Source organism: Geospiza fortis, unplaced genomic scaffold (assembly GCF_000277835.1).
Source record: "Geospiza fortis unplaced genomic scaffold, GeoFor_1.0 scaffold471, whole genome shotgun sequence".
In the NCBI taxonomy this organism is placed as follows: Eukaryota; Metazoa; Chordata; class Aves; order Passeriformes; family Thraupidae; genus Geospiza; species Geospiza fortis.
In genome coordinates, this window is record NW_005054443.1 from 322,224 (window position 1) to 344,041 (window position 21,818).

General features: G+C 40.3%; 1 protein-coding gene across 15 annotated transcripts in view; it reads right to left on the reverse strand.

Moving 5' to 3' along the window:
- Nucleotides 1-21,818, reverse strand: part of EPB41L3 (erythrocyte membrane protein band 4.1 like 3) — a 94,544-nt gene that overhangs the window by 26,821 nt on the left and 45,905 nt on the right. For all 15 annotated transcript variants that reach the window (XM_031062260.1, XM_031062252.1, XM_031062265.1 and 12 more), the window contains exons 4-10: nucleotides 13,281-13,385; nucleotides 10,996-11,038; nucleotides 8,146-8,221; nucleotides 6,303-6,521; nucleotides 5,902-5,989; nucleotides 2,280-2,432; nucleotides 142-239 (exon numbers count right to left, since the gene is read on the reverse strand). In XM_031062260.1, coding sequence (XP_030918120.1) covers nucleotides 142-239; nucleotides 2,280-2,432; nucleotides 5,902-5,989; nucleotides 6,303-6,521; nucleotides 8,146-8,221; nucleotides 10,996-11,038; nucleotides 13,281-13,385 — 782 coding nt within the window. The remainder of the gene's footprint in view (nucleotides 1-141; nucleotides 240-2,279; nucleotides 2,433-5,901; nucleotides 5,990-6,302; nucleotides 6,522-8,145; nucleotides 8,222-10,995; nucleotides 11,039-13,280; nucleotides 13,386-21,818) is intronic.

Genomic DNA, 21,818 nt, shown 5'->3' on the forward strand with positions numbered 1-21,818 from the left:
AGCAATAATGTTCCTTTATCTGCTCAGATGTACCTCATGATCAAAATGAAAATTTGATTTGAAGGGTTTTGTCTCTGCTGACAAAATTGATATTTTCTGTTGTGTTTTACATCACACCTTAAGGAAAAGAAATCCACATACCTGAAAAATGTATGGTGTTCAACACACACTTTCCATAAACGCTTTGCAGCACGATGATTTGGCAACTTAAACCCAATAGTGCTTTCAAACTGCTCAAACTAGGTAGGAAAAAAGAATAAGTATGTTTTTGATGCTGTGCATCTATTTTTAGACAGTGTACACAGGCTCATCTTCATTTCCTCTGTCTGTATCAGCTCATTGCAAGGGCAAATGTATATGCTCATGTACATAACCAAATATATCTATATTCTACAGAAAGAACTATGGGAAAGAAGCTGTAAATGATAATCTATGGCAACCTTTGAGGATCATTTCTGGGGGGAAACACTAGTAATGAGCAAGAGATTTCTTATGGTGACAGTGATGTTTTACACCCTATAGTAACAAAGAGATCAGTTAACACTTGGGAGACTTCTGAGAAAACATCATTCAAGTCTTTTACCCTGTTGATTTAATTTCACTAGTTAGAACTACAGTGGGAAGCCTGGTAATAGCTGGAGGTGAACAGTAGTCCTTAGGGACTGATTTGGTCTCACACAGCCTTAGATTAGGGATATTTACAGAGAAAGTACTACTGTCAGCAAATCACATGTGTTAGAGTTAATTCATCTGAGGAGGATGAGGCGAGACAGTTAATTGAAAAGAATTGTTCAGAGATAAAAACAGACCTCTTTAGACTGTGCTACAAATTTATATATTTCAGATGCAGAAGCTGTGCCAGCTATATCTACTGTAACCTGTTGTTGGCTACATGCAGATAGCTGAATAGGTAAAACAGAGCTGCTGTGATGGAGGAAAGGTAGACAGGAAAGTACTTGCAAGGAAGTCTGGATCCCTACTGAAGCTGATAGGGAAATAAAGCAGGAAATAACCAAATAATAAAGATGACGTGAGTTAGTGAATCACATTATCATCAAATGTAATTTGGACAGAGGCTGCATTGATTATGGAACTGTGGAACTATTTTACACACGGAACTATGGCCTGGTCACAGGATACTGTATACCAAGATCAGCAGAGCTCAACAGGGTAGCAGTGGTGCAGAGCTTCAGTGCAGGCATTGGGAATGAGTATTTGTTTGGGTTCTTAAAATCAAATTCAAGGCTAGACATTTGGTTTCTAAAACTGTGTCTGCTGATGGGCAGGAGATGTAGGTTTGTGGATTTTGGTTTAGGACTCTAAAAAAGGCTCAGGCTCAGGGGTGGGGAGCCCCAGCAAGTTTCCCAGGTCAATTATGAAGTCAGTCCCAGAGACACTGGCTGCGTTAAGGGAGAAATGCCAGTCCTCATCTAAGTGATTTCTGTCCTGCTACACAGCTCCACACTCTAAATGGATATGGGGATTTCATCTATCACAGGCCAATTATTGTACCAGCATTTAAAATGGAAATTGTCCTTTGCCTGTCATGATCCTGAATTTCTCAAGAGTTATCAACTTATAGGCCAGGTTGGATGGAGCTCTGGACAACCTGGTCTAGTGGATGGCGTCCATGCCCACGGTGGAGGGGCTGGAACCACACGATCATTAAGGTCCCTTCCAACCCAAACCCCTCCATGATATCCACGATTTCTGGGAGGGCACATGCTCAGCCCATGAGGTCGGTATTTGCTTCGCATCCGGCTGAGCCACGAGAGGGCACTCACTGTACGAGGTTTCACATCCCCTTATCCAGAGCAGCACAGGAGCTGGCTAATGTGTGCAGCTACCCAAAATGTTGCAATTATACTCGTCTGATATGTTTATAAAGGTTGGTATGGCCTGTCTACATCTCTTAGTGGCTGAGATAAATGCCAGTTGCATGTACAACATGAGGGAGGATAACAAGCTCTCTGTGAATAAGCAATATGCTACTTAAATGCCAAAAGTATTCATAATATGGATGAGCTTTTTATGTGCAGTGGCCATATTTGTTCCTTACATTAGTTCATGGATGTAAACAGAAAAATACCAAAGTTGTTTTTTACCTGTATCTTAAAGAAAGTGTATACCTAACCTGTCCTAAGAAAATCAGCATAAATTACGAAATACAAATGGAGAGTAGTGTTAAAAGCTTATAGAACAAAACAAATCAACAAATCAGTAAAAACATATGTTTTTTCAAGAGGCTCATCCACTTAAGAGAACCAGGATGCCCTTACCTCCCCTGGTCGGATTTTGATGTAGAAGTTGTTCCTCTTGTAGGAAATTTTCAAAACCTTTGGCCAGGCAAATCTATTTATTCTGAGTCTGTCTCGATATATTAAGAGTCCACTTGCACAGACTCCAAGCATGATTTCCACTCCTTCGGAATCCTGGAACAGCAAGCAATGCACTTTTTTCAGTATTTCTATCCCTGCATCCTACAATACTACAGACTCCTGTATTCCGTGTTTCTATCTGAGCTACATCTTTTTAATGCATCAGCTGTAGTGACCTGATTTCTGAGCATTACCCTCCTCGCTGAATGCATTCATGCAAATAATAGTAAGGTTGGGCAGGGTGAAGGAAACTGAGGGTTTCCAGTGTTTCCTTATATTTAATAAAGACTCCAAAAGGAGGAGGAAAATTTTAGATGTCATTAAAAGAAATACATCAATCATATAGCAAAGCTTTATTAGCATAATAAAAAAAGTGTTATTAGCATAAATACCAGATTGAAAGTAAGTATGACAGCATAAAAATCCATGTCTCCTGGTATCACTCATCTCCATGACTAAGCTTTGTAAATCCTTAGATAAATTTTTCTTCTGTAGTTTGGTCACCTTGGCTTTAGTAGCTTTGCTAGTTTCTTTAATGCTCTTGTGCCTTTGCTCAGTATTTTCACTTTGAAATGCCCAGTGGGCATAAAGTTGGGCATTTGGACCAGAAAGGATTCTTTTTTAAAAGTGTGTGACTGTGACTGTGCGATAACCTACATTTGCCAGGAGGCTGTAGCTCAGACACAATAGCACTACACAAAATATTTGTCCACAATCTTATCAGAACATACCCGTAAATATTGGTTTTTTTAAGAAAGAAATATAGATTTTTCTTTCCTTTAGAAGTCTTCAAATAGTCTAAAACCAATCTTCACTATTTTCTATCACTGTCTTTTCATTTAGCTAAAGTAGTAGTACTGATAGAGAAAAGAAGAATCCACTTCAAAGTACTGAGTTCGTCACAAATTGTTTTTAAATAACTTGAAGTCACAAAAACCTGATCGCAGAAGCTATGAAGATGTCACCCTATGATAATCATGAAAGGAATTCATCATCTTCCTCTAGTTTTCCCAACCAGCCATCTTTTAGGCACTTGGTGAAAATCTGATAACATTTCAAGACCAACACAATGGTATGCATGGTCAGTCATGATGAAACAGCTACGGCACAGCTTGAAATGAAAAAAAAGTTTTGAAATCACAACACAGAAATAGTGCCACAAAGGCACTCCAGTGTTAGAAAAGACATCAATAGAGGACATATGTTCCAATAACGATGGTATCACCACTTAAAGACAGATTTTTTCTAAATACAGCTCAGGTGTGGTATCACCATCAGGCACTACAGAAATGACAAAGCTAATTTTTTTCAGTGTACTTCAGTTTCACTTTCCTAAGCAAAGAGCAATACCTTAATACACTGAACAATTTTAAAATAAAAAGTCTCATTGCAATAATCACACCGCCTGGTGAATGTCTGAAATGCAAGTATGCTCATACATTGCACCTTTCTGCAGATGCAAGCAGCTTCTTCTTTCTATACACTTTCTCAAAAATTGTTGAGAAATACCTTCTTCCCTTATCTCCATCTCCACCACAAATCTAAGTTTATTCAAGACTTCTGTTACTTGTTGGTGTCAGAGACTGTTTTCCAATATGCTACTTCTATTGCAAAATGAAAACTGAATAAAAGAATTTAGCTATTTTCAGGAGCCATGTGGTTACATGGGACAGGAACCTCTTAGCTGTAATGTCCAAGGCACATCCCTCTAGCTCTGCATACAAATCGGGTGGTCTTCCTCAGAATGGTGACAGCCCAGAGGACAAGTCTGTCTATTTGAACATGTTTTTCATAACAGCCTTGCATTTGATAACTGAGAACTAGTTTTAATCTGAGCTGGTGAGTCCAACACCGAATATATTGGCACAACCTTAATGAATTGACATTTACATAGAGACATTTGCTGTGGCATGACTTCCAATAGACATACACAGAGATACTTGTCCCCATGCCTGACATCATCAAATCTCACTGGCAGACTTAATTAAAACTAAACACGACTTCTCATGCAGAGTCTACTTTTCCCACCTTCAGTTCAGGTTTCAAGATGACTGTGGGGTTCCTTAACCCACAGACAGACACATCTTGGTTATCACTGCAGATTTTTAAAATAAAGAGCATCAGTTTGGAGAGAGATTAGCTTTCCTACTTTTTCTACTTTTCTCTGAGTCTTTCAATATGAAGAAAAAAGAAGAGCAAACCAGGATACTAATACTTTTTCAGGAAAGAATAAATAAAATGGTTATCTTATAATATCTCATCTTAAAATTCATAGCTTTTCTACAATATTCTGAAAAAACACTTAGGCCTTAATGCTATGTTATGTAAAATTTTCAGTAACAAAGCCTGTAACTTTTTAAAAACAGTAATCCATTTAGTTGCTGGTTTTTGGACTTCTTTGCATTGTGACATTTGCCAATCCATTTCTCTCTGCTCCAAATGTGCCTCAAGACAGTGTGTGTATCTGCAGGATACAGGGAAGGCAGTGGCATCCCTCCTGGTAGATGTTGCCCATACACAGATTCTTCATTTTCAGTGAAGGCAATTAACAGAATACAAAAGATTGCCTTGAATTCTGTAACACACATGTACAACTCCTATGAAATGCCCCAGGGACACGGTTGCAGTCTCTTTCAAAATCCAAGCTGCAAATTTATCTCAGTTCTTGAAAGGAGCTGCTGCAGCAAAAAACCAGGCTCACAATAACTTGACCTTTACAAAAAATGCAGTTCCCTCCACAGGGCAGGATTCTTTGGTTCCATATTCATTTGCCAAGGATGCTTGCTAACCTCAAAAATGTTAAAATCCATTAGCCTGACTCTGAAGAGTGAAGAAAACAACAGTAATTATTTATTTGGGGAAAAAAACCTTAAAACCAAAAATTCGACAACCAATACAAGGCTAATAAGTGACTCTCTCCAGCCACAGTAAGAATGACCATGTTTTATTCATAACTTAGCCTGCTGATGATTAGAAAAAACTACTTTATCATGGGAGAATGTTTCCACGAGAATTACTGCCCTCCCTGTCAACCGCAACAACCACACTTCAGGAAAGAGACAAGCTGCTCTCTCCCCATTATCATCAATCTGATTAGGTTTCCAGCACAGCTAAATAATTGCTTTAAAGTCCTTTGCAGCATAAAAATGATCTGCTATCCAGTTAAGATAGCATGGTTGGCCTTACTAAACTGGAAAATGTAGTTGAATGAAAAGAAAATTCACCACTCTCTGGACAGCTTCTAAAATCCTCCCTCAACACCTCATCTACTCAGTATTTTCCTCAAGGATAGCATTTGTTTAATCAACATGAAAGTTGATGTGCAACATCTTTGAATCTATAGGATAAGTTATGTTATGGTTACAAGATATATTTATGCTTCTTTCATGAGTCACCTTTCCTAATGTTGACACATGATTCATCCCTGTCTCAAAAATACAAGAAAAAATAAATCAGGGAGTCCATGCAGATCCATGTACTACGCCACAGGAGACACAGACAGTGAAAGAACCAAAGTACATACCTTGGCATGATGGAGATCTACTCCATACATTGATAGTTTTTTGGCATTCTCCAGGAAATGCATCTCAGCTTCTGCAGGTGTCATTCCCCTGTGGAAAAGTAACCAGTTCTGGCATAAATGTTAAGGAAACATAATCCAAAAGAAAATTCAGCAGCTGGAAAACATTTTCAGCCTGTCAGAACTATAGTTATACCCTTTATGTATCTGGGTACCTACCAGAGCCACAGCTCTAGTGCAGACCCTGTTAACTCACATGCTGCAAAGCTCTTCTCTATCCAAAGACACACAGAGGAGTCTTGCCAGAAAAATCTTAAGTACACCACTGCAGAATTTAACATCTCCTGATGCACCAAGGTGGCTCCTGAAGCAGGCTGGAGCTCACGCTGACACCCTGCGCTTACCTGTGGCTCTTGTGCAGCTCGATCACTTTGTCCTCCAGCTCTTTCGTGTGGTTGGGTGCGAAGCGGAACTCGCTGATGTAGTCGCTGCCATACTCGTCGGGGTCGTAGTCGCCGAGCTCCGACTGCACAGTGTAGGAGCCCAGCAGGGCCAGCGTGACGAACGAGCAGGGCAGCCGGCCTGAAACGATGTCATCTCTCAGCTGCAGGCAGAGGTAGTACCTGCAGGGGAGCACCAAGGCAGTTCAGACAGGGCTCCTGCACCGCTGCCCCCAAAGAAGCACCGCCCGAGCACTGGAAAGAGGCCTCGGTTCCAAGAGGCATTTGCAGACAGCCAAGCCCAGAGATCTTCAGCCATTCACAAGGACAATAATAATTTTGTAAAAACAATCCCAGAACTCCCCAAACCCCAAGCTCTTGCCTAATTTATCAGTAGGAACACCTAACTTATCTTTATACAGCAGCATGGAGATCTCTAAATAAAGTTATTACTTTGTTTAGTGAGCTAGATGAAGAAATACCCATTAAACATACTAGATTTCTATCATAAATCACTTACATATAAAACTACCTGATAATTCTTCCAGGAGAAAACAATACTTAAATCTCTCATATAGTGTTCATTTAAGAATAGGAGAACTCCAATTCTTTCAAAAAACATAAGCTGTCTCTTTAGCAACATGTTGTGCTTTCTCAAAAATACATTTAAACAGTAAGTGCTGTTAAAACCACAGAAATATGCAGTGGAAGGTTTCACCAGATACATGAAAACAGAAAAAAAAAGTGAAAAGCACTGATTTGGTGGCAAAGGCAGAACTCCCAGGGGAAATTTAGGAGTCTGAAGAGGAATAAAGCAACCCTTTCCTTAGGATGTCCTCTGTTCAATTGTGAACTCTTAGCACACTGTCTTCCTGCATAGTACCTACCACAGGGGACCCTGATCAAGGCCAAAGGCTTCATGCTACCTTAAAAGCACCAACTAGTCCATAAAACACTGAAGGCTAAAAATATTCAAAGGTTGCCAAATGTTGCAACAGGCTGAGGAACAGTTTGCTGATGGCACAAAAACTCATCACGGATCAAAACTTTTGTGTCTCCTTCCAAGGAGGAAATCAGGTGAGGTTTTTTTGGGGTTTTTTTGTGTTTTTGTGGGGGGTTTTTTGTTTGTTTGTTTGTTTTTTTTTGTTTTTGGTTTTTTGTTTTTGGTGGTTTTTTTTGTTTTGTTTTTTTTTTTTGTGGTTGCAGTGTCAATACAAAACCAAAGAGTAGAGGTGTAGAGTGCCAAGCTGAGTGACTTGAAGAGGAGGGAGAAGCTATTAATTACCACCATATTCTCTATTCCATGCACATTGATTGCTTACTTTGTCAAATGATACACAAAATTTGCATATGCATGCTTATTCTCATCTACCCTGGCTTCAGCTGGGAAAGAGTTCATTTTTCCCTAAGTAGCTGGTACAGTGCTTGCTCTGTTTTGGATTCAGTATGGTCACAAAACCACAACATTATCTCACTTCTTTTATAGTCATGATTTTACTTACAGGAATAACTTGTTACCACTGGTAAAAATGGGCATCAGGCATCTTTGTGAATATTAAAATCAACTCAAAGGAATTTACATATTGAAAAATCTGGGGATTAGGCTTAAACTACACAAAATATTTCATAACACAGAGGAGTTAACACTATCTTTTTTGCCAAAGTATTGCTTATTTTCCATAAGTTCATATGAAAAAGAGAGAAAATTGGAATATAAAACAATTATTTTCTTGTATAATCAGAGTGTAAGTGCTACCAGGAACAGCTTTTAAGCCACTTCTTAAAAGGTATTTAATGTTTAAAACACCTGGTAATGTCCTCAGATAGCTGGGCAGGGTCTGGAGGGTAGAATTTCACATTAAATGCAAACTGCCAAGCACCACCTGGAAAAAAACATAGATTGACTGAAAGCACACTGCAAATGCAAACAGAGATGCTCATGTTATTCAATCACCAACAGACTTAAAAATATCCCAGACAAGCAATTAATAAGAACAGGTTTCAGAATATTTTTCCCACACATCATACTGAAGATACTGTATTGGATCAGATTTTACAGCTCTTTTCTTATTTAGCAGGATTTCCACTGAAGTGAGGATTCTGAGTGAGCAGTAATTTATTACTAATACTAAAAAAACCTCTCAGTCTGAGAACAAGGTTTATTAAAAGTAAGCACCACACAGTCTGTACAAGTTCTAAAAACCAATAAGCCAAAGCACAGAGACCACAACTCAGAGTAAGAAAGGGCTCTGGGGTAGGGTGATGTGCTGAGGTCTAGCTGCCCAAATCAGCTCACAGCATCCTCTCAGAGTGCTGCCTCAGCACACAGCTCCTTTCTTCAGCAGACATAAATTATTGTGCAGACAAAACTGCAAGGACAAACAGAGAGTATGACTGCAAAAGTACATAGCACTGGGGAATTCTTATTTAATTATTTCACTAAATTTAGTTGACCCACGGGATGGATACTGGTTTGTATCTCCAGAGTTGGCAAAATTATTTCTGGAGTGTTAGCTTTAAATGTTGTAAAAAAAAATAATATCAAGATTTAAAAATAGAGTTGAACATGGTAGGCAAATTTAGAAGCTGTTCTGAAAAAAAAGGGTTAGGTTACACTAGCACATGACTTGAATGCAAATGAAAAGCAATAACAAAACCCCAAACCGCACTGTTCTTACAAGCAACAAGGAAATTTTATCCCATGGGAGGTCCCATCCACTTTGGTTATCCACACATCTAATCTCAAATGTTCAAGGTCAGGCTGGATGGGGCTTTGAGCAACCTGGTTTAGTGGGAGGAGTCCCTGCCCATGGCAGGGGTTGAAATTAGGTGATCTTTAAGGTCCCATCCAATCCAAACGATTCAATGATTCTATGAATGTGCAAGAAGAGTTTTGATGTTCACCATCAGGAGTTCAGCTTTTGGCAAGACTTTTGGAGTCCTTGATTCTAGGAACTTTTCCATTTTTATGGGACATAAAAGACGGTGAAAGGAAGATTTGGCTGGCAGCGATGATGGGGCATGGTCCCACCAGAGAGCAGACTATCCCCAAGGTGGGAATGCAGCCAGAGGTGACTCCTGGTTCCACAATAGATGGAAGGGACCATGGCCTGTCAATCTATTCCTTGGCACAAAAAAGAAATCAAACCTATGATAAAACTTATCATAATAGCACAGATGGCTAAGATAGAGGAGTAAGCAGTCTTCACCCCATATTTACAGGGTTGGAATAAAACCTAGCACTGTGCAAGTTAGTGGGATATAACTAACGGGATGTGAACCTTTCTCAGCCACTGGGATGAAGTCCCAGCAGTGTGGTCTGCATGTTGTACAACTCAGCCAGTTTAGCAGGACTATATATATGCTTTGGAAAGCATTATGGATAACAGCACTGCTTTTCCACTGTTGGTCTGTCCCAAACTTCTGGGATGAATTGCAGAGAGAAAGAAAATTATTACTGTCATTTTCTGCAAACACAACTGTCCACTGCCTCAAGTCCAGGATGAGACTCTTCTGCCCTGCTTAATCTCCCACTGTCACAACCTTTCATTGTCTATTTCATGGCTTGGGTACATATTAAATGCATTTCAGATATGTAGTGGGGAGCTGAGCTGCTTTACTTGCACTGACCATCTGTGTAAACTGACTCATTGTGGTCTAAAGCACCTTCCTCTCCAGATCCATCCCTTCCTTAGACCTAAAAAAGGCAAATCTACATTACTTTGTATTGCAGATCACTTACTTGTAATGAAAATAATACTGGAGGAAAGGGGAAGTTGCTCATAGTAAGTGGGCAAATTTTCCCACCAGTGTAAATTAACCTTTTAATCTTGGAGAGGGAAGGAATTTCTTTGCCAGGCTTTACCCAATTAATGTGAACTACCAGATACATTTGTTTGTGGAAGCAAAAGTGCTAGAAGAGGTCATTTACAAAATGTGCAAAGAAAAAAAAATTACTGGGGTTTTTCTGCCCATGGAAGTCATACACATAGACATTTTGTAAATTTTTAGAAGTGAGGGGAAGTAAAAAAACACAAATCAAGTTTTGAACCCTGCAGTCTCAAAAAGGTTTTCCTTTGAGTGGTTTTTGAATTTCTAATATATGAAGCCACAAAGTGAAATAGAAATATAAACTTAGAATATAGATTTTTGCTTTTAGTAGAAAGTTATACTAAGTTTATAACTAGATGCCTAGTTATAACAACTGAGCTTTTAAAAAGATTAATGTGAATTAGAAAATTCATGGTCATTTTTGGAACAGAGATCAATCTTCTGAAATGAAGAAAGAAAACGTATTTTAGATAGAGTAATATTTTGCGTCAGTGAATTATTTTAGTATGGGGCATGAACAGTGTTTCTGTATATGATATAAATATCAGTAATGCAAGAAATAATTCAAATACATGGCCTAGTCCCTAAGGTTACATTGCTTAATGTCAAACTTCAGGATTTTGCATTACTGCAAATGTCAAGTTGTTTTCAGCAACACAAGTTCACGTGTTACGAGCATCAGTAATGCTTCACCATCATCCTAGCATAAAAAATCTAAAGGATGTACATAATTCCTTTGCTAAAGAGTTGGGACAAAAGATGACTGTGAAATATGTTTTGTCCCCATGGGGAGACATGTAGAAGGGGGCAACGATAACAAACTTACTTCGGATCTGCTTCTTGATTTCCTTGGCAGGGTCCAACCAATTCTGCAAAGAAAATGTTTCCTTTTTTCAATTTGAATTGGAAAACACAATAAATGTTATTTTTAAAACAGTGCTATGAGTCAAAGCTAGAACATGTGAAGCTCTGCCACTCCTTTCTCCTTGGAGGAGCAGTAGGCAGGGCTAACACTAATTTTCAAGACATGACCCTGGGTAGAAACAGGGTTTTATTAACTTTCACAGATTTTGAGGGCCTGAATGATTTGAAATAAAGAATAAAAAATAGGAATTAGTAAAATGAACCCACAGAGATCTTTCTGCAGAGTATCTTCAGGGAAAACTGAATTTCTACAAGCCTGTTATAAAGAGGTGTTTTTGATTTTTTTTCTCTCCAATCCTGGAAAGGCTGAAAAGACTTGCTAGAGGATAAGCAAGTGCAGAGTAGGGATGTTTGCAATTCAGCATGGGCATGAGGGGCTCTCCAGGGAAAATCAGAGGCAGAACCACAGCACCTCTGCCCCCATCCACACCACGCAGAGCCCAGTGACTATGCAAGACAAAACCCCTGCTGAGGATGTGGAGAATTATCCCAGTGATGTGTTAGTACTCCAGAGATGCCAAGGAGCAGATGAAATTCCTCTGGAGGAGGCACACAGCAGCTTGGGGTCTCAGTGCCTCTGCTGTCTTGACCTCTAAGAGAATCAAATTAATATTTAAAATGCGTCAGAGCCCAGAACAAAAAGCTCGCTTTCCCCAGGACCGTTCCACTTTCTCCAAAGAAAGATAAACAAATGTATCAGAGAGACAATAAAACACTAAAGAAATACCAAACAAGCAGAACACAACAATCCCTCCCCAACAAAAACAACCAGTTTGCAGCTGTCCAAACCTGCTCTGTGGTGCAAAATCTGAGCCTGAAGATCTCCAGCTATTGCTGAGCACAAAAGCACATTATGCACCAAGAAATTAAAGACACACTAGGGTTTCTATTTACAAAGATGATATGGGACATGGGCACATATGTTGTTGTCTGGCTGGAAGTTATGTGCCAGAGGATGGAGATGAATTGCTAAGTACTTTGACATTAAAAACATGCATGTTATTGATCAATAAAAGGGGTGGCAGGCAGTTGTTCTTTTAACTGTTCAGCTCTGTAAAGTAACTGGTGACCTATAAATATTTAGTGCTTCTAAACCACATGTTAATAATGAATCCATGCTTCTCTTTCCCATAGGAAAGCATAACTACCTGAAAATGCACTTAGATTTCTGCCTAGCTTTTCTCAAAACTCAAAACTAAGCACATGCTAGGGCATTATCTTGTGCTGGCATGGATCAAGTATCTGCTTAAGTGATTTTCTGAATTACAAACAAAGAAGTCTGTAAAGAAAGGGGAAAATAAACAAAAAGACCCATTTATTTAATATCATATATATTTGAAACAAAAGGAAGCCTAGAAAACACAACTGTTGCTCCCACAAGACATAAACAGCTAAGAAAGTAGTAGAAGCTCCTGATCCATCAGGGAAGCCCTTTCAGGCCTCACAAAGCACAAAATACCTTCAGCTGATGAGTTCTGCTGAGCTACTGTGCATATTGCTAAGAAGTTTTGTATTGGTTTCTGTCAAAATATTTATCTTAAAATGCCAAAATAACACAAATTATTTTAAATTATCTTTTGATATTCTCTCTTTCATGGTACCATGTCCCAAACACCTTCACATTAGATCATCTTCAACACTTGTAATACACAGCTTGTTTCATATGGAAGTTGGAATGCAGGACAGCAGAATGTGATTCACGGCTGCTACCAACTGCTTCTGAAGACTAATGTCTTTAGTCAAATCAACAATAATGCTAAGATAAAGTCTAGGCTTAGAGCCTTCCCTTATCTTGGCAGTTAGCAGGAACAGTCAGACATCTCCTGCCTATTTGTGTCCCAACCACTATTATTAAGCCATATTTTAGTATTATATGTTTTGCAGTGTATCTGTAAGTGTAAATCTGACTTTCATCTTGACAGTGAAGGAATAAATCATACTAGAAACAGCACCAGCTATATGATTAATATATCCCATGTCATAAATTGCTGAAAGAGAGGGAACCCAGGGAAACACAGGAGATGCTCTTGAGAAGGAGAGTCACAAAAAAACAATTGCTCAAACTGTGTCTATGGAACTTGGCAAGAAGATAAAACCAACTTCTGCATTGTTTGCAGCTGTCTGGGGAGTGTCTCAGGGAGTTCTGATGTTCACATGCTGAAGGCCACCTGCATTTTTGTGGGTTACCTTTTGGTTTTCTGTGTCTCTGTATGTTAGCCCAAAGTAGTCTTTTTCCAAAAGGTTCAGATGCTCGCACACTTTGTCAAATAGCACTTGACCTCTGGAACGTTTCTGTGGGAAATAACAGAAAACAAACAAAAAGACGCTTAAGTTTGCAAAATAAAGTGATATAAGCATTAAAATAACACCTTTTTTGTCAAACCAGTAACCTCAAAATGACTCAAATCAATGCATCCACCTTTCCAACCTACTGACCTGGAACTTCATAACAATCTGCTGAATGGGGCAAATCCTCTTTTCCTAAGACCTCAAGTCTTCTTGCAGAGTTAAAAATAAGTCATATATGTCATGTTTCAACTTCCAATAGGAAAATCTCTTCTGTCTTTCAGAAACTGCAGCTTCAAGAGCATGATGAGGTCATACCTCTACAAACTGAAGCCAATTCTTTGTGTGCAGGTAGCAACAAATAGCAGTACAAAATATTCCTGGTCATGGATTATCAGAGTTGTGACTGGGGGTGGGGCAATCCACTGGAGGAAAAACCAAACATGGACATACTTTTTGCTTTGGTAACAATGTGGACTGATTTCAAAACCCATTTTCGTCTAATACACAGGGAAATGTGATTATGCCATCTATGGAAATCATGGGAAGAGCCTAGTATCTGACTGGGAATGCAGCTGGGTAAAAAAACAGCTTTCCAGTGCCCCAGTAACCTTCTTTACTGCTGTATGTCAGATGAGAAGACCTCTCACTGTCAACATCTAGAGCCCTTAGCAGAAGCTTCGTAGTATCTATCATACTGGACAGTAAAAATTCAGGTCATCTTGTTTCTCAGCGAATGTGAAATTGAGAAAATAACCCTCCAGAAAACCAAACAGACAGAAACATCCTCGTTATTACCTACACATGCCAACTTTGATATGCATTAACTACAATAAACAATTCAAAATTATTTGGGCCATATTTATCGCTGTGTTTCATCACTGCCTGCTTCCCAAAGTGCAACTCAGCTAAAGGAAAAATCTCCCCACTTTATTCTGACCACACGCATACATAAATATTTTAGTTGATGTCAGCACAGCGTTTTCTTTATCTGTAGCATACACATGGCTAGAAGTAGACTGGAAACACACTACTTGTTTCAAAGGCAATGCAGGCAGTTGACAAAACAGAGGAGAGAATGCCACCTCGAAATTTACATGCATCTGCCAACAGAGCTGCACCTGGACTGCACTTCCAGCCCAGTAGCCTTGGCTGGGAGAGGGCAGCTCAAAATCCAAGCTGACACAGCTATGCCAAACCCACGGAGCCCAGTGCTGGCCTCAAACTATTTTAGACGTCCTAAGCAAGCCAAGAGAAAAAAAATGAAAGAACTGAGGGTTGCTGCCTAACACCCAGTGAAAACATCACAAGAGATGATGAAGGGAGTTATGCAGCATAATCTAATTTGTGTTAAACTTGGTATTTTTACTGGCATTCAAATGGTATATTGGAAAGGACATTGGAAAACATCCTTTACATTTTATCAATGGAGGAACTGAAGCATGGCCTAAAAAATGTTCTCCAGCTGAGGAAGGAAAACCAGGCCCAGAAGTGCATTACAAGTGTATTCCTGTAACTTCATTTACTGTGCCTTCCAGCATTATTTGAGCAAACAGCTCTAGGGCCTTGTTCTGTGTGTCACATGCTTTCCACGCTGTAAGTAGGAAGCATAAATATGCCCCAGCTCCTTTATAGTGTCAAAACAAATGTTTAGTCAATTCTTCACGCCCTGAACTTGAAAGTAGGTAACAAGAGGTTGCTGGTTTTATACTTGGTGCTCTCTGTAGAGAAAGAGGCAGATAAAAAACATCTTAATACTAGTGTGCGGAGAGGAAGCAACTCAGAATCTTCAAACCAAAATGGTCACATTTCTGCTGTAAGCAAGCAATGCTGCATTTTGACAAATTTCTTGCTCTTCTACTTGTAAACAAACTAAGTAGTTGTACTGAATTGAGAAAAACAAGCAGGTTAGCTCTAGAGGACACCAGCTCTGAAAAACACTGGTCTGCATCAGTGCACCATTAACCTGTACTCAAACTGTGGCACTTCAGTGCTCTCTTAATTTCAAGAGTCACTCAAGGCCAACACAGGAGCTGTTTTATGTGGCCAATCCCTAGCTACAGAGATCTACACAGACGTCTGTTTTGAGAAATAGCAGCTAGCAGCTGCAAGGTATGGTGTTTTAACAGGGAATTACAGGAAACAGTTGTGCAGGACTGTGCTGTAATAAAAACCAAATGCCCAGAAAACCCCCAGTGCTCAGTATTTCTTGTTTGGCTACACACTGCAAGTGAGAGTATCTACGGCAATCTGGAACAATTTTCTCGGCAATCTAACCTCCTCCTCCTGTACGAAGATGCCCACGTTGTAGATAAGTCATTTTCCACAAAATTCCTGCTGTATCAGGATGGGGGAAAACCATGCTGCTGGTGCAAGAGGACATGAGAAATCAAAATGTAACTAACAGCTCCTCCTGGCCAGTGTCTTCACCATCACAAGGTAAGAACTGGTGATGGTTGAGGAAAAGCCTGACCAAGATCACTTCTCCTCCTACAGAAACAGCCATTAGTGTTCAAACACTCACACTGAGTGTTGGAGGAGCCTCACATCATAGCCTCACCACTGCCCCTCACCCTGCCTGTTCTCAGGTCAGAGATGACCTGTGGGAGAAGGATTTAGAGGACTCTGAGGGAGTTGGAGCAGCCTAAAATGGTGTCACCCCTGCTGTTCTCCTAATGCAAGAGAAATCCTCATGCCCCTGCACACAGGCAGCAGTGCCACTTTGACCCATGTGTAGTGGGCAGGCAGTGAAGGGAAGCTGTTGCATAAATTCATGGGAAATTAGGAGATTCAATTAGAAATATATAATTAAAGCAATTGAACAGACCTGTTTTGCCCTTGTTATTTGTTTTTCTTTTACTGCATGCCCAAATAACCCTGCCATGAAAGGCAAGGGTATCATTGCTTTGGCAGGGAGAGAATGGGAGGAGAAGAGAAAGGTCAACTTACAAAATCATACAGCTCCTCAATTCATCTTAAACCTTTCTTTTCCATTATGTTGGAGTGACAAGTCTAAGACGATGAGAGATTGACAGTCTGCTGGTTACTGTGGATCACAACTTAATGCCAAAAATGCCAATCAATTCCCAGCACTCCAAAAACATGAATCAAAAAATAAATAAAAAAAGAAGACTTTGTGCTATAAAATACTGACTTTGTAAATGAAAAAATAAAATTCTGGAAGGTAAATCTGGCATCCACTAGAAATATTGTTAGATATTTTTCAGGCATGAATGGGATGAACGGAGATTTACAGATGTGAAAAAAGACGCTTTGCTTAAGCTCTGGGAAATCAAATAAACAGAAGGGATACAAAACACAGATTAAATGGTATAAATGAACACAAAGGTCTGGGAGCAAAAACATTATGTTTTTTCACAGCCTCATCCCTGCAGGTCTATAAAGGCCAGGGTTCTCTCTTGAAGCTGGAATGGGAATAAACAGCCTCCTGGTGAAGTTCCCAGTGAAAGGAGCCAGCAGTAGCAAACTTGGCAAGCCAGTGCCTGCCAGCAATTCTCACACATAAGGAGAAGCAGCCTCTCTTCTCACCAGCTTCTTCTCAGTTTTGATGCTAAGTTTCCCCTTCCTTGGGATGCTGAAGGTCACAAAAGGCTCTCTTATCCCCTAATGGGCTTCTGCACCATGCTCAAATCTTCCCACATCGTTCTTCAGCCCATATCCCTCCATCATACCCCCATCACCTTACAAGATCACCAGACCAAGATTGTGTGAACAGAGCACAGAGTGAAGAGCTCAAAAATTCAAGTACTTCCACTTTTGCTCTGCCTGGATAACATTATTATCAAGTCAATTATTCTCATTGGCAAAAATTTAGATACAAAATTCAGTATTTCTTAATGCAGAACAATAATAAGAAAGTTTTCTTTTACTATGATTAAACCCATACGCTGTAAAGTTCTTATAATAAGCAAATATTATCAAAATGACAAAATGCAAGTGTTTGTTATCACTTCAGCCACAAAATATGTGCTGTATGGTAATCACAGAACCACTGATGGCTGAGGCTGGAGGGTACTTCTGGAGATTGCCTAGTCCATCCTCCCTTCTCCAGAAGCACCACCTAAAGCAGATTGGTCAGGATCATGCCCACTTGGGTTTTGAATACCTCCATGGATGGAGACTCCACAGCCTGTGGGGGCCACCCTCATAGTGATTTTTTTTTCTTCTGTTTAAATGGAAATTCCTGTCTTTCAATTTGTGCCCTTCGTCTCCTGTTGTAGCAGATGTGTACCCCTGACCATATTCTGGCTCTGTCTTCTTCACTCCTCCCATCAGATCTTGATACACATTGCTAACATCCCCCTGACCCTTCTCTTTTCCAGGCTGAACAGTTCCAGGTCTCAGCCTTTCTTCATAGAAGACATACTCCAGGGCCTTCCTCCTATCTGTGGCCCTTTGCTGAACTCTGCCCAGTATATTCACGTTTCCCTTGTATTGGGAAACCCAGCATTAGACTCAGTACTTCAAGACTGAGAAAAGGGAAAGGATGATCTCACTCAACCTGCTGGTAACACTGCCCAGGATGGCACTGACCTTCTGTGCTGCCAGGGAACATCAGTGACTTCTGTTCACCTTTTTGCCCATCAGGACCCTTGAGTAATAAAAACCCCGTATTGTGCCAATCCAGGTACCAAACCCATATGTTACTGTATTGTGTTAAGCCACGAGGAAAATTACATAGAAAATGAGCAACCAACAACAAAATACAAAGATATGATGCCAACTTCCTTGTCCTACAGGTGGTAGTAAGATTCCAGAAAATTCCTTTGGGAGTCAGTAAAATATAGGGAAGAGATCAGGAAGATTTCAAATGTTATGTGCTGGATTGTGCATCCCAGGCTGGAAGCCAGTTGTGCCAGAGGAAAATTTATGAGGATTCAGATCTGCCCTCTCCAAGAGATAAATTTTATTTCTGTGAAAGGCAGTAGGCTTGGCTGCCCCATGCCAGGAGGCACCACCTCTCCAAAAGGTCTTCAAGCTGCTTTGGCTCCTGGTTTGGCAAACCTGCCCTGTCCCTGAAACACAATCATTTGCAGTCTTCCTGCAGGCCATTTTGGCACCCACCCTGATAATGCAGCCTGAGTTTCTTCTGTTGCCCCTCACCCTGAATGACCCATTTTCACTTGTTGGGTAACCTCCAACCTACAGGACCAGCCACCTTTCCTAGCTCTATGCCAGCTAGAGCTGTCCACGCTGAGGACCTGTCAGTACTCAGGCTTCTTTCAGACAGAACCCAGCCCTCTGTCTGACAGATTTCTCACTGGAGGGGCAGTGCCATTCTGGGACTGGTAGCTCAACATGGCTGAGGAGCCTCTCTTCTCAGAGGGTTTCAAGGCATTGGCCAGGCAATGCCACAGCTGGCCTGACCACACCTGCCCCCTGCCCTGCTCACGTCAGGGGCCTCTCCAGTCCCTTTGAACAAGCACAGCCATGATACTGGGATCCCTGTGCACCTCCCCAGATGCCAAGGGGTTCAGTGTCTGAATATAGGACAGAGTGTTGGTCTACTCTCAAGGCTCTATTTTTGCTCACTAGCAGATTACCCTCCTCTCACTGAGAGGGAAACAGGATGAAGAGCTGATGAGCAGCAAGCAGCCCTCTCTGCTTCCTGGAAATGAAAACCATTGCAGCCTCCAAAGTGACGCACTTTGGGGCGGTTCTGCTTTGGCTTTCAATGCTGCAGTCTCATGCGGGTGCAGAATGCTGAGCAAGGGCTACTTGCAGCAAGGAATCAATTACAAGAGATCACATTCAGACCAAATTTTGCAGTGCTAGGGAAAACACAAAGTGAGAACAGAGTTCTACAGCCAGACATCTATAACAGGATTCATTTTTGCCACCAATAACCATCAACTCCACTGCACAGTAACCACAAGGTCAGGACAGCCCGATGAAATGAAACTGCACTTCCCTTTCTGATCAGCCAAGGAGCACAGCAAGATGAAAATGTATCACAGCTGCGGACCTGGAATTTAAAAGGGACGAGTTTGCATGTAACTTTCTGCACAAATACATATGCAAATGACCTTGCTGCTTTCCTGGGAAAAGCTGCCAAGCTGCCAGTGAGCAATGTCACACTAGCTCCAGCCTGGCATCCAACTCCATACAATTACTGTAATAACTCCAGTTAGGCAGGATCGCTGGAATAAGGACAAACAGATCAGTATCATGAAATCCCAGAATGAATAATTGGACTCGAACTGATGTTGAGGTTATCTGGTTCACATTCCTAATTAGCATTTGCACTTTCCAATGGATCTCAACAATGCACTGTATAAATGTGTGAGCTGGCTCTAGCCTTGCATGCTGTAATGTATTTTGGCATGTGGCTGTACTAACCTCTTCCTTTTCCCCTCTTCCTTCTGGTGGGAAAGAATTAGCTAATTCTTTTTTTCCCTTTCCAATGTTTCAATGTTTTTTTTTTTGATGAAAAAGATTCCAATTGTGCGCAGACCACTGATTTTATTTCATTTTACTGTTACAATTTAAATTACTTTTTGCAATTTAATTTGGTTGATACTTCATTTTCTACGCTGCATGGGCTGCGTGGTAGTCTCCTATGCACAAACACAAGTAAAACACCATATACTAAAATGTATATGGCAACAAAGAAGAAGCATAAACAAGGGAAGCTTCTCCATCCCCATGTTGCAGCTTCTGCAATTATTCTTGCAACACAAACAAGTGAAAATGATTAACTGGTTGTCAGGAATACTTTGTACTCACCACAGAGAGCACTCTCTTAACAAAATTCCCCCAGCTGAGTCTCTGAATTCCAGCCTCCTGACAACACAATTTCTCATTCTTTCCTCATGAACTACCCCATTTACACAAAATATATGCCAAATCCCAGAAAAAAACCCCCAATACTTCTGCAAATACTCATTACTTGCAATCTAAAGTGACCAAGCCTGCAATGCCACTTTTGTATCAAGAATCCCATTTCCGGGGGAGGGATATGAACATCACACATATGTAATAAATTAAAATGCACAGGCAAGTATGTATATAATTTGATGTATACAATACATGCATACAAAGAGATGTGAATTTGTAAGTGGATGTTCATTGTAGTTCCAAATGTAGAGAAGTTTGTGGCCACATCATACTGCTTCTCCATCTGCAGAAAGTCAATCAGAGATTCTAAACCCACACAGTTGTTCTGGTAAGGAGCACATTTTTATCTGTGAATGAAATAATAATCAACATACCCTGACATTTCCCATGTTTTTCCTGAAAAGAGTTTCAAGTACCAAAGAGCTGAACTGAAAAATTCTAGAAGCTGATCATTGCACTTTAGGCCAGAAAATTTCCAAAGATGGAGGACATGTTTTTTGAACATGTCTTGACTGAAGCCAGCTGAAAGAAATAGCAATTTTTCTCAAGGAAGATAAGTGGAAAAAGTCATTCCGAGGAAGTTTAACTTCATTTCACTTCTACACATTTGTAATTTGCATTTTCAAAGGATATTCTCTTTTCCCTGTTTATACTTCTCCACAGTTTCTCTCCACCGGGAAAAGAAGATGAAGCAGAAAGATGACAGGAGTGAAAACAACCCTGAATTTCTTCAAATATTTCATTTCTCAACTGAAGTTCACAGCAGAAAGCTAATTAAGGAGAATCCAGAAAGAAAAACAGGATAGAGAATCTTTCCTGGAGTCTTAACTGGCTGAAAATCAGCAAGTTTTCCTCTGGTTTACTGAAGTAAACATCACATGTGTAATGTGTAGGATAAAAGCATCTAGGAGCATAACATGACTTAACCACTGGAATTTAGGTCTCTAAATCCTCTGCCGTGCTTGCTGAAATTGCACTGGCAGTTCCAGAAGCATCAATAACAGTTAATTCATCTCAAAGTTCAATGTGTTGCGAGTCATGTTCTAGGCATTCCACAAAACATTTTCAAGTCTTTTCTCACAGGGAAAAAAAACTTTGGCAAAGTTATCAATGCAACACTGTACACCATAGACAAAGGTAGGATATACACTGACAAAGCAAACAACAAATGCCCTGCTCCCCACTTCCACACAGACCAACAAAAAAAAGCTTGAAAATAAAGGAAATTAACTCAGGTTGTCTTTTTATTCCAACTGCTTTGTTTCTTGCAGAAAAAAATCTGCATATGCAAAGCATTATAAACCAATGGCTTGAGTTAGAAGTACCCTTAAAGATCATCTAGTTCCACCCCCTGCCATAAGCAGGGACACCTTCCACTAAACCAGATTGTTCAAAGTCCCATCCAACCTGGCCTTGAAAGCTTCCAGTAATGAGACATCCACAACTTCTCTGGGCAACCAATGTCTCAGCATCCTCACAGTAAAGAATTTCCTCTCAAGATCCAATCTAAATATTCCTTCTTTTAGTTTACAACAGTTCCTCTTTGTCCTATCACTATCTGTCTGTGTAAAATGTCTCTTT